This window comes from Sphaerodactylus townsendi, linkage group LG08, assembly GCF_021028975.2.
Source record: "Sphaerodactylus townsendi isolate TG3544 linkage group LG08, MPM_Stown_v2.3, whole genome shotgun sequence".
Classification (NCBI taxonomy): domain Eukaryota; kingdom Metazoa; phylum Chordata; class Lepidosauria; order Squamata; family Sphaerodactylidae; genus Sphaerodactylus; species Sphaerodactylus townsendi.
Genome location: NC_059432.1, coordinates 48,216,332 through 48,229,844, shown reverse-complemented (window position 1 = coordinate 48,229,844; position 13,513 = coordinate 48,216,332). Strand labels below are relative to the sequence as shown.

Genomic DNA, 13,513 nt, shown 5'->3' with positions numbered 1-13,513 from the left:
TATATTTTGGGAAACAATGTGAAAGAAGCCATCTGGGTTGTTTTATTCCTGATTTGAGCTCATCTACTTTCAAGTCCAGGTATACGTTTCACCAGCTTGCACAATCTGTCTTTGTGAATAAGACTTGTGTAGCCCTGGCTTTCTGATAGAGATGTCCCAACCTACGCCCATTTCAAGGGTTCAAATTCCTGATATTACTTGCTTGCTAAAAAGATTAACTTAGTAAAGCCTATTTTTTTCCAGGATAAGGAGCCTCTTCGGATTATACCATTGAAAGAGGTCCATAAAGTCCAGGAGTGTAAACAAAGGTGAGTCAAAAATAAAGGTTCAAAATTCTAACAAGGTAAAACACAGTAGATGGCTTGAACAAGGAAAAAATTGCCTTCACATTGCTACATCTCCTCATTATTTAGTACGGTAGTGCCTCCCCTCTTTCATTGCTCAGTAATCAAACCTTTTGACACAAAAGTGTCTTTAAAAGAGGTCTGATTGCGGGACACTGGAATGAATTCAGTTGTCATTATAACAAAGCAATATAGACCTCTTCCCCCTTACCCCTCCTCCCAAAATTTTATTCTGCCATTCCACTTGAGCAAGATGATACAAGAGCTAATTAGTGGGGCATCATAAGAGAAAAGTGTCCCTAACTGGGCATGATTGGCCTTTGCTTAAATTAGGGGGGGGGGATCTTTTGAAAATACAACTATGGTATTTGACTAAAGTCTGTATTAGGAATATCAATAATGAAAATAGCTTGCATGTTGTAGCAAAATTAGGTACTAATATGAAGATATTCCAATAAGATAGAGGTTTCCAACCTTTCTCAACCTGTGGACACCTTTGGAATTTGGACTCAGGGTGGTGGCCACGACCACAAAATAGCTGCTATACGAAGCAGAGCCAACCACAAAATGTCAGGGAGTGAGGTAATGCATAGCTCTAATAACAGCTTTTGAACATTTCAGGCAGAAGTTCTAATTAACAGAATGCCTTTTAAAGTGAACATACGGTTTAAAATATTTTCTTGCATGCACACAGCTTGCCTTCAGTCACTTAGTGAAGATTCTTGTGCTGTGTTGCAGCTGCTGCCAAAGCAAGGATTTTTGAATGTCAGAGTCAATCAGAAGCCCTGCTGGGCAAAAGTCACAACTGTTCCAACATGTGGGCACCAGGATAGATGCTCCAAGGGACCCATAGATGTAACATTGGGAAAGCTTGCAGTGTGACATTGTGAGAAATGTGTTTTTAAACAAAGTTGTTTCACTTGCATAATTTGTGAGTCCCTGCTGGTGAGGATAAGCTTAGCTGTATCCTCCAGTTTCAAGTAAAGAAATCCAAGTTGCTTTATTTTACACTTTTGTTTTAGTCATTACTATTTATTAGTTCATTCTGAAGATTATTGAAGACTAGTATTAAGCAATTTGAATGATCGAAATTTGCCAGTCAGGCCATGAGTTCAATCCAGTGCAGTGTTTCTGCAGGTGAAAGGACTTCTGTCCATGGAATGTGACTTGCACATCTTCCCCCTTTCTATGGCAATCCAGAATGCCTATTTAAATCCTGTTAGTTAGGATTCCTCTCTCTCTCAGGTTTTGGGGTTACTATGGAAGGGGAAAAGCTGTACTGGATCCAACCCTTATATCTTCTTTATTCAAAATACGTATCCGATTTATATTTTGTTGACATTGCTAAATATTGTCTGAATCCAATTTACTATTATAGTATCAGTGGACAAATTCAAAGATGTGAATTAAAATTATTTCAAGGTAACTTCTATATGTTTTCTACATGAAAATGTGAAGGGGAGTATTGGATATAAAGGTGTACAGCTGGTTTTAAAGAAATGTTTAAATTGTTACACTTTTGTATGTTTTTCAGTGATATAATGATGAGAGACAATCTATTTGAAATTGTAACAACTTCTCGAACCTTTTATGTTCAGGTAATAATCAATTTTGTTATACTGCTTTTTGTAAGAAAATGGAATATTATCTTCTTTCGAAAGAAGTGCACATCTTTATTCCTCTTTAATAAAGTAATATGCAGCTATGCAGTTGAGCCAGTGATCGGAACAAGGAGCCCTGATTGGCCATCTTCTCTGAGACAGTGACACGAGAAGGGCATTCTTGTTTAGTGTCCAGGATGTCTCTTGTTAGCATTCAACACTCTCAACCATGTTATCCTTTGGGGTAGTATTGGGTGAACTGAGATCTGAGACTAGGTGCAGAAAAAATTGGAAACCTTCTGGGGGGGAAATGTGTTCTGATTTTTAAGGAACCCTTTTACCCAATGGAAAACTTGGAATTTTTGGGAGAGCATTGGAGAAAAAATAAACTCATGAAAAAAAAATTCTGTTTGGGATGAGTGAAATGTTTTCGAAGTCAAGATTTTACTAATTCAAAATGTGTAGCATCAATAGAACCTCTCGGGAAATAGTGTTATCCTCTCATTGAAGGAGTTGTACAGGGACACGCCCCTGTGGGGTGTGTGGCGTGGCGGGGGTGGTGGACACACCAGTGCACCAGGCACTTTCCCCCCTTGCTACACCTCTGCTTCTGATCATATCCAGCTATGCTACTTTAACACATGCATATGGAGCTGACTCTGAACACAATCCAGAAGCTCCAATTAGTGTGGTATGCAGCCAGTTGTGTTGCTGTCAGGGTTGGTTAAAGAGATTATATAACTTGTGCATGAAAAGATCTGCACTTGGCTACCTGTTTCCAGGTACAATTTGAAGTTCTGATATTTGCCTTTAATCCTCTATAAACAACTTAGGGCTGTTTTATTCTGTTTGGCCATCAAGTTCTTCTGAAGCCCTGCTGGTGGATTTCTTCCCTCAGAAGTGTTCATTAGAGATATTTTTTTGGTAGTGGCATCTCATTTGTGTAATATCCTTTATCCGAAGGCTTGCTTTGTGCCTACTCTTTTAAGCTTTTAGGAGCCAGGCTAAAACTTACAAAAAACAAAAACAAAAAACCCCAGGCTTTTCATTCAGCTCTTCCTATCTTTTAGACCATCTAAATATAGTACAAGCCACAAATTGTGTAATGAAATACCATCTTTGTCTTGCTGTAGTGTGGTGATCTGGGTAATGGTTTATATTGTATCATTGTGCTCTTTCTCAGTGGGCTTTATTTTGTTGCTTCTGAGCTGGACTACTTTACTGTTGGAGTGGCTTCGTTATTTTTTTAACATAGGTTGAGTTTCTTGTATTTTCATTTTATTGCATTATTGACATACAGTAGAAAGTGGATAGAAACCAAATTTTGCAGTAAACATCAGACCATTACTTCAGGATTGGAGGCCATTTTTAAACGAGATCTCTTACTGAAAATAGTAGCAAACCTGTGGTTTTTGTTTTGTCTCATTTACTAGAAACAGTCTGCAAAAACAGCCCTTGTTTCCCATTTTAAAACTTTTTGTTTGTTTTTGTCTAAGTGGTTCTATCTGCTGAAGGTTGACTTAACCATTCTAAACTCTGTATTCATTTCAGTTCTTGGGAAACAGGCCAATCGCAGATAACCAGCTTAATCTTTTGTTTGATTTGTGTATCTTGAAACTCAAATGAGATTTTTCTTTCTCATTATTCAGGCGGATAGTCCAGAGGACATGCACAGCTGGATTAAAGCAATTTCTGGTGCAATCGTAGCACAGCGGGGACCTGGAAGATCAGCAGCTTCTGTATGTTTTAAAAGAAACTACGTATTGCTTTGAGTCACAGTATCCAGTCTTACACACTAGATCTGTTTCGTTTACTTGCCTTTCTGCCCTGTTTTCAAATCTGGAATAACAACTTGTCTCTGCATGCATCACAGGTTGCATAAAATCCTGCATTCTGTAGTGCTAATCTTAACTTATGTGTATGTGCTGTCTGTGTGCATTGTATTGTCTTAATACTCAGACAGTGTAACTAATAGGTTTGAAAATCATTTCCTAGTTCAGTATTGTTTGGTTTTGAAACTTACCAAATTATATGACAAGATTTACTAAACCTTATATGTTCAGCATCTTGATTTAAAGCTTGGTGTACAAATTGTCTGAGAGGTATTTTGTGTCTCTGTATGTTCAATCTGGAAGCAGTCCAAATTGAATGAAGGTTTTGGAGGGGGTGATGTATCTTCAGCAAGTTCTAGGGTTTGATGGTTTGTAACCTACTTGAATCACAATTCAAATATCACCAAATTGAGTCTTAACTATAGTGGCAAATCTGTTAATTTTGTAGACAGAAGCGTCTATTTTTTTAAAATGAAAATCCGGTTTGGACTCCAAGCTCTGATATTTAATATTTTTTAGATATATTAAAATATTTATGCCTAGCCCTGAACCTGTTCCTTTTACCCAAAATGATTCTAAATTAACATCCATAGTACAATCAGGCCCTTTACAGTTACCTCCTGAAAATGCCAAAGAATGACACACTCCTCAGGGAGCCTCTTCCAGCATGGCATCCGCTGCTGAAAAGGAAGAAGGGGTTCTGGTTGTGCCAACCAGGAATTTTTAGATAGGAAATGAAACAGAAGCTGACAGTTGCATGACTATAATTGGTGCACACAAGCATATAAGGAGAGATGGGCCTTTAGATAATGCAATATTTACTATTTTTTGTTACTGTTGTAATATTTACTATTCTTGTTACATTCTATAATTCAGATATTATAAAACATGGCTTTCCTTTCAGCTTGATATATTTGAAGTTAACTTCATTCTATTTAATGCCCACTGACAATGTTTTAAAATTTCTCCTACTTGCTCCAAAATGAATACTTTTTGTAAGCGATAGTATACCAATCTCTTTACATTTCCATCACACAGTAGAGGCTCTGTCTGGGAGTCAGTGTGGTCTAGATGAGAGAGAAGCTGTCAAGAAAGGATTTTCCTCTGTATGTTTATAATCATTGTGGTGGGTAATTCGAGTAGTGATTGCCAGCAATTTCTTTTTCTCTATTTCTCTTTCTTTCCCTCCTCTCCTCAAGTTTAGGTTACTCTAATCTTAGCTTTGCACTGTGTTCCAGATGCGGCAGGCCAGAAGGCTGTCGAATCCTTGTATACAGAGGTATACATCAAGAACTGGTGAATGCAGCATGTATGTGGGCTCTCATGTAAACTTGCCTTCCTAACAGAGGGCTAAAATTCATAAACACTAACATGATGAGGTCATTCCCATGGTTTCTTTCCTTGATGAAATTGCGTTGATCAAGATCAAATTACTAACTTCTAAAGCCATTCACATTAGCAAATTAAGTTTTTTTTTTAAACATAATCTGCTAAATCCACTATTAGGAATGGCAAATATTCCCACACTGCTGAAATCTCTGCTCACATTTCTGTGCACTCAATTTACTGAGTACATAGGCACAAGTCATAAAAAAGATATACATACTAAACTTGGCCTAATTTGCATGAGAGTTCATATTTCCATCTTTAAAAAAAATCTAAGTAAAAGCCACTCCAAAGCTAATAGCTAGATGTGTTTTCACAAGGATGCACGCAGTACAGAAAACTCCCTCGATTGATTTGCATGGCTTTTACAACAGATATGCATGGGTTCATTAGTTAAAATATAGGTGCTGTTTTAGCTTGCAATCGATGTTGATCAAAGTAGAACAGTAACTGTAAAGTCTGACTAGTAAGGCCAAGCAGGAAGCATAGATTTATTGTGTAGGTGTGGATTACAATGTTGAAACTGATACCCCAGCACTGGTTTTAGAATCAAAACATTTGTATGTAGTATTCAATTTAGAAAAGAAGCTTAATTGTAGATTCAGCATTTAGGTTTTGAACACATATTAGCATTTTGTGTTGGTCATGTGTTTCTATTTCTTCAAGATGAAAGTATGAATAGTTTGTTTTCAGAACATTTACAATGTGTTGCATTAACCTAAATGTATCTGATTATTTGTAGAGATCATATTCCTGGCAAAGCTGTTTTCCAGCTGAATAGCTGTATAGAAAAAAATTGACATAGTTTAGGGTCAGACCTTTCCAACTGTTCCAAAATTATAAATACCAGTACACCACTAGCAGTTACGAGCATGGCTCTTGCTTTTTGCACACTTCCAATAATAATGTTACTTAACCAGAAGATGCTTGATAGCAGAACTTTGCAATGATTGTCAGCTGAACCAGTCTCTGCTTACAGATTCCCTTACAAACAGTGGAGCCTAGAGGAATTCTCCTTCTCCTCCCAATACTTCCCTACATCTGTTTGTATTGTTGAGATGATGTTCTGGAAGAGCTGCCTTTGTACTACAAGTAATAAGGCAACATTTTTTAAATCAACAAGCTGGGAAAAGGAGAAGAGGAAAATTATGTGATTGTGCTACTTTTGTTAGGGAACCTGCTGTTCCGTCACAAGTACAATGGCAATGTAAATGGTAGATTATGACTAGGCTGTTGTTATATAGGTTTGCCTATCGCTGTTAGTACTCTTCTGTGAGTGCCAAGCAAATTTATAATTTGTGTGCAATACACACCTGAAGCGATTTACTACAGAAATGCTGCTGTTAACATTCTTTGGCAAATGTTTTAAGGTATGACAACATAGAATAGAACTGAATAATATGATATGCAATACAGTTTAGTAAAAACAGCTTTTTGTAGAAGAAACCTTGATTCGTTTTTGGGTGACTGATAATGATATAGCTGAACATATACTAACAAAAGGAGAGAAAACAATATTTAAATTCAGTGTCTTGAGTCGTAGAAATATTAAAGATATGCTACAAAATTATTTGGATTTTTAAAAAATTAGTACTTCATGGTATGCTGTAATTCAGTAGTACAGAAGGAAAATGATAAACTTGAACACAGTAAAGTAACTAAGTTATCTTCAGCTAACCAGTGATTCTACAATGCTTCTTTTTTTAATATGAATACACTTTTGCATGCATTTTTGGAATTGCTTGAGACTGTTTTGAGAGTGCAGGAAGCACTTTTCTGTTAAAGTTTACAAAGTACATGTCTTTGAAAACTGTTTTAATTAAAATTGCATTGTATTAGTAAAATTATTGATACCAGAAGAGCTTGTTTGTGTTTTTAACGCTCAAGAGTTTCCATGTTTAGACCTAGATAGGCTGTTTTCTGCTTGCTCACAGTCTTAACACTGCTGTGCCTTGGAAAAGCATCTGTTTTCTATTGATGATGCTTTGCTTTGTTTTTCCCGCCTTATTTTTTGTATGCTATCAGAGATAAAATCTGAAAATCAGTTATTAATGCGTGATTGGTTGAGTCTGACGTATACTTCTCCTTTTCACAGGAGCATTCCAACAATTCTTCAGAATCCAACTGGACTGCAAAAACAGCAGCTGCCACCTCACATTCCGCAGCCACTCACAACCCCACTTTGGTCTCAGCCATTAACATCAAACCCTTTGTCTTGGAGAAGCGAGGATTTCACGAATCTTTTACCAAGGCCGAGCCAGAGAACTTCCAGATCCAGGCTGTCCCTTCAAGAGACCCAGCTTCCCAAGTGACTGTACGGGGCCTATGGGAACCTCAAAATAAAAATGGCACTCAGGAACAGGATCCTGGCCCAGTGGATCTAGATGATGCAAGCCTTCCAGTCAGTTATGTGTAGTCATAGGAAGAGCTTGGAGAATGATCCATTTGTTTTGGCCCTTGAATTTCCTTGCTCAGACTTCCAGCCAAAGATGACTATGGGATGAAAGAACAAAGATTGGAATGTTGTTCATGTAGATCTGTATGTTTGGATATGTTCAAATTTGTGTATGTTTAAATAGTCCTATACTGCCTTGTACTAATTATCAGAGCAGGCCTTTTGCTTTTTCTGCCGCCTGGTAACAAATCATTTTCTAATAGGGAGGGGCCAAAATATATAATATTACTGTTACCAATCAGCAAGGTACCAGCTGCTCTTCATCTACAATTTGGCAAAGCTAAGATTAGCATCTTAGTGCCCTAATAAAAGAAATGTCAACAGGTGTGAATTAATTATACTGTAAGTTAGGCGAATTACAAGGGAGTTGATTTTCTGGGTTATTAACACTGGCAAAGCCTTTTAGGTATTTGGGTATATGTAGTCATAGGACTGATGTAGTACCTTGCTAAACCCAGCAGTGCTTCTAACCAGGCATTTATTCCTATACAGAGATGGTATTCATGTAGAAAACATTGCAGTGCCTGAAATGAGGTATGTTTTCCCTCTGTAAGTTGCACAGATCAAGTAGCCACTATGTGATTTGTATAGCAGGAAAACCACTTTTGCCCCATTTCAGAAACTGCATGCACATATGTAAACTTACACAAATCTTCGCATATGACGAACATTGTGCGCGAAGCAGGAAAGAGCTAAAGATCATTTACACTGAAATAAACCTGTTGACTTAATTGGAACTCCTCCTTTGTAACTGTTCTGTGAATCACTGCCCTTTTCCCAGAGAATTCAGCTCCCTTAGAATTCCAGGTATTTGGTGCTGTGAAAACATTACCTAGAGTAATACAGCTATTTTGAATATTAAACCTATTTTTGATGCACTCCTAAAGGTGAATTGTAACTTTTGCACATTTGGATATTAATGGACCACCAGTAAGTTGTGTTACGGATTTTTTAAAAGTAGGGAGAAGGGAAACTGGACTACTAAATCTTTTAAGTATTTTATATGAGGATTTCCAGAACTTCAATGTTTAAACTATTGTCTAAGTTTTCTTTTTCTCCTGTGAGATTGATCTATTCCCCCTCCTCCAGTGTGTTGTGAACTGTTCCCATTTAATAGTTGGATCAGTAGAAGACTGGGGAAAAAAAGTTTAATGGTGTTATCTGGTACTGAATTGTTCAATCATGCAATCGTGGCCTGTAACTTTTGGTGCACTAAATTTATTAAAAGTGCCTGTGGGTTCTTTCTTTATGATATTCTTGGGGACTAATGGATGTTGGATCTCGCTTTTATGGTTTTGAACCTTAAGGTGAAATAATTTTGAGCAGCTTAGTCCAGCGCAACTTTGGTAACCAAGGGATGCCAATGGACTGGTAGCTACTAATTGTGCACTATAATTTTTAACTGGATAGTTGTTCAGGGGTTTCAGTGATAAAAAATAAAAAGGTTGAAGAAACCAATATCAGATATTAGAAGAGAATGAGCATGTACTACTTTGTGGTTAGATAGTAAAAATGTTTGCTTTAATCAAAGCTCTCCAAAATTCCACAATTTGCTGCTTAATGTGAGTCACATGTTTAAGTTCTGTAAAATTTGTATGTAATGCTTTACAAAGCTAAGGATGTGCAAATGCTCAAGACAAAATGTATCCCCAGTTCACTGAAACTGCTGAGAACTGACTTGTATCTTAGTAGTGGTGAAAAGCAGCCTTTGCTGATCAGTGAACAAAATGCAAGATTTTGTTAGCCTGTAGCCCTGGGACCTGCTAACAGTTTGTTACCCTGGTAGGGTAGCCTACCGAGCAGCACGTGTCTGGGAAGGACATGGGGGAGTAATGGTATGTTGTCACTTTTGAGGGGAAACCCAGATGTGACATGATGCTTCTCTGGGAATCACCCAAAACTATGGTAAAACCATCGAGTTTCTGTTGATTTCCAGAGTCGACCAAGGTCACTTCAGGGAAAACCAGGAAACAATTTTTAAAGATTATGTTCCCACCAGTCGGCTGGGGTGAAGCAAAAGCTGTGGGTAGAAGATTCCTTATCTGGCAGCCCCATGCCCTGGTAAGATGAGGAAGGAGATGAAGTTCTTTGGACTTCACTCCTGTTACACAGGGTTTACTTTTTGTGTTCTTTTTTTGCTCCAATAATAAAACCTCATTTGAAGAAGTCAGTGGCTCAGGGCCCGGTTAAATGTGCTTCCCTTGTAGTCCATGCCATTCCAGAGTTTCAGGGAAACTTCCTTTAGATCCTTTAATTACTTGCAATTGTCTACATTCTGTGTGCCATTCATATATAACAAAAATATTAATGGGAGAGTAATTCAACCAGTTAAATTCTCCAAGGTTTCTGCAATAATGAGCTTTGTTGGGTTTGAAACTTCTGCAACTGCCCAGGTCCACCCCACCACATGGTCACTTTAGCAGCTAAATATTGAGGAGCAATATAATTTAATTTCCAGTTTTATGCTGCCATTTGCTCTCCAACTTTCTTACTGTAATGGCACTCTCCAATGGGAGGGCCAAAAGGGCTAGTGGGAGCAGAATGTCCTTCCACCGGCTTCCCCACAGCTCCGCTGCCACAAAACCTGGAGGTTGGAGCTACGTTGGTGTCTGCTCGGGCAACAGCGTGGCACTGGGCAGGCTGGGATGTTCCTGGAGGCAGAGTCAACTGTAGTTGGCTTCTTACTGGGATTGAAGGCCAGTAGTGTGGCGCACTGGCCCTTGGAAGTATGTTTGCCTTTTGGTAGCAAATGTCCATTCAACCCTATGGGGCTTGTCAGTGGTGGAGAGGTCCACAGCTTTTCCCTGCTCCTTATGTTGCCAAAAAGCCCTTCAGGAGGTGGTGGGGCATTGCTGCATTGGTGCTGCGGCCCACTGCCCCCAGGTGATGTCCTCCTGGTATTTACTGTGGAGAAGGAGTTTGTCCTGTACCCAAGTTTGCAAACTCTTTGTCCTCCATTTGCTAGTTTTGCTTGTAGAAGGTTCAGTCAAGAGATACAAGCATTTTTCATGATTGCCAGACTTACGCCAAATTTACATGTGCCATGTTAAAAGTGTTTTTTAAAGCTGTTGGTATGCACCTATTAAAAACATGCAATAAGTTGTCCATGCACTTGCACTGGGTTTCTGAATTGAATGTTGGCCATGTAGGAAAGTGGGTTTACAATTACTTTTCTTCCCACGTTTCATAACACACATGATTTCAGTATAGTCCTAGAACTGAGCCACTTCTTAATCTCATTGTCTCCTCTCTTTTTATCTTTGGATGAGGTTGTACCATTGCACTTCCACACTTAGATATGTTAATGATTTTGCTTGCAAGTGATCAAAATTTGTACTCTAAAATTTGATCGTGGAAATCCTATTTTCATGGTACATGAGTGCAACTGTGCAAGTCAGCATATTGCTTACATTTATTGAGAAACATGGATGTAATCAATTTAACATGTTAATAAAACCTCTTGGACTTGTGATTCTTTGAGGATCGAGTATGCAGAAATGGGATGATTATTTTGGGGTTCTGAAACTAAAAATTTAAAGGAGAGAGCATTTACACAAAGGCAGAGAAGTAGCAATGCCACAATGTCTTGTTTCAAATTGATTTGTTGTAGAGCACCTTTGTATTTCCTAACCATAAGCTAAAAGTTTTACAAGCAATGGTTGTAATTTGCATTTATTTGACTTCTCAGTTACATGTGAAAATAAATGCCTTGAATGTTTTGAGTCTAGTTTATTAGCATACATTTTAACATATTAAAATTAGCCAATACATATTTGGGACCTTATTTTTCACCAATATGTACTTGTGAGAGAAGCTGAATTGGAATGTTAATACTAACATACTTTGAATAGTTTCATATGTCCCAGCTCTGGTGCAGCTTTTACATTGCATGTTCATTTTATTCTGTTCTGGTATCACTGATTTTACATAATGAATTGGAGGGAAACAACACCCGTACAAATTTCTTTTCAAATCAAAGTTAGATAGCTTAGTAGTACAGGAAAATATTTGTGGTTAATAAATTGTCAGGATCTCTTTAGCTCTTTTTAAAATAAAATCAATGAAAAATGTTACATTATTGTAGAACCTTTGCTGTTTTCTGTAAATATGTCACGTAAATTGTTAATAAATTCATTAACTAAACCTAGCAATCCTAACAGATTACTACATTTAGTACACTTCAAAAGATAAAACGCTAATTTGGTACAAATGTATTGTCGTATTGGCTATTTTCACGGCCGTTGAATCACTGGGTAGCTGTGTGGTTAGAGCCTGGCTGTATGGCCACAAGTAGGAACACGCCATACAGCCCGGAAACCACACAGCACCCAAGTTAATGGTACACTTCAACAGGTAAATGTTAATTATGGATAATGTTTAAATATTGTCTCATTTTTTCCTGTCTAAATTGCGGAACACTAAAACTGGAATAAAATAAATGGAGCTATGTAAGTCTGCTTTCTCCATTATAATCCTTTGCTACCATTAATCTTCTAAACAGATCTCTACATCAGATATAAACATGTGGATAAAGTTGATGAAAACTGATGTGGAATGGTCAGATGCCAATACAGTGGGTGTTCAGTTAAAATGATCAAAGGTGCATACCTTTTATTTGTATTTGGCTGTTTCAGAATTAAGGTATACTGTCTGGTAATAAGTCAGTCCTGAAATATTTGCACAGTAAAATAAGTGAAGGTTCTAAACACTATTTATAGTTTCCTATGATAAAAAAAAATAGGAGTGTGGTGAGGAATGGGGAAAATGGTGGACCAAGTGCCGAAAGGGAGGTTGGGTAACTGCCGGGCTTTTCGGCGTGAAAGAAAGATCGAACCAGCATGACCGCATTGGTAAGGGAAGATAGATCAGAAATGTTTCTGTGGTAAAAGTGTTCACTAAAAAAATCTGAAGGAAAAGGTGCTTGGAAAAGTTTGACACCAAATGGAGAAAGGGTGTGTGGAAGTCCAAGGAAAAAGCAGTGTTTGGTGGTTGGAAACATTTTAAACCATTCCTGTGGAAAAGGCCTTAATTCTGAAAGGTGTCCTTGATTAAGGTAGCATTTTTTTTGTTCTACTGCTGCACCACCTGCTAGAGATGTTGCTTTCACCAGAAGTATCTCGACCAAGCTTGTCACTTGTGGCATGCTGATATGTCCAAATGTGAGGGCTCCAGTCAGCCATTCTAAGTTGCCACTGGACTAATTACTGGCGGACATTCATTTGGTGCTGAGCAAGAAGGGAAATTGAGAAAATCTGAGCCAGCTGAAGAACAAAGCCCACCTTGTGCCCCTTCCTCTTTCTGCAGGTTTCTGAAGCCTCGACTTGGTTTTGAGGCTTTAGGCAAAGAGCTGGAGAGAGCCCTTGGCCTCAAGGACATTAGCTCTGTATGAGCTATAGTGGCCCAACCAGTACCAGCCCAGGATGTCTGTTTTACTCATCAGCTTTAAGGTTAAAGGAAGGCCAATTAGCTTGTGTGTTTTTATTTACATTAATTTTTATGAGTATTTCATCAGTAAGATGCTTTGAGTCCCTGATTCTATGAGGAAAACATAAATTAAATGTACCTGAGAAGATAGGCTAGGGTGTCCACCTACCAGTAGAGCTATTTGTCACCAAGTATTCCAGCCTACTCAAGCAGCCTAGTTGAATTAATCTCTGTGTGAGGGCTGCAGATGTTTTGAGAGCTGCACACAGGAAGGTATTCTTCAGACACATGGATCTCATACTTCTTGTTCCAGAAAGAAATGCAAGACTTGCTGTACTGGAAAATTGTTATTGAGGACAGGATATGCTGACTGCTCAGCCAAGTATCATCTCAAATATGATCTTTGGTTGGGCCGAATATTTCCAAATGTTAAAGATAATTAAAGCAGGTTATGTTCATGTTATGGTACTT

General features: G+C 38.1%; 1 protein-coding gene across 10 annotated transcripts in view; it reads left to right on the top strand.

Moving 5' to 3' along the window:
* PLEKHA1 (pleckstrin homology domain containing A1) overlaps positions 1–11,765 on the top strand; it is a 37,287-nt gene extending 25,522 nt beyond the window's left edge. For 8 of the 10 annotated variants that reach the window (XM_048506573.1, XM_048506572.1, XM_048506576.1 and 5 more), the window contains 4 exons: positions 244–308; positions 1,879–1,942; positions 3,595–3,684; positions 7,259–11,765. In XM_048506573.1, coding sequence (XP_048362530.1) covers positions 244–308; positions 1,879–1,942; positions 3,595–3,684; positions 7,259–7,579 — 540 coding nt within the window. In that variant the 3' untranslated portion in view covers positions 7,580–11,765. Of the gene's footprint in view, positions 1–243; positions 309–1,878; positions 1,943–3,594; positions 3,685–5,015; positions 5,087–7,258 lie in introns of all 10 variants that reach the window. The other 2 variants (XM_048506579.1, XM_048506580.1) reach the window with 2 other exon arrangements.
* The last annotated feature ends 1,748 nt before the right edge of the window (positions 11,766–13,513 follow it).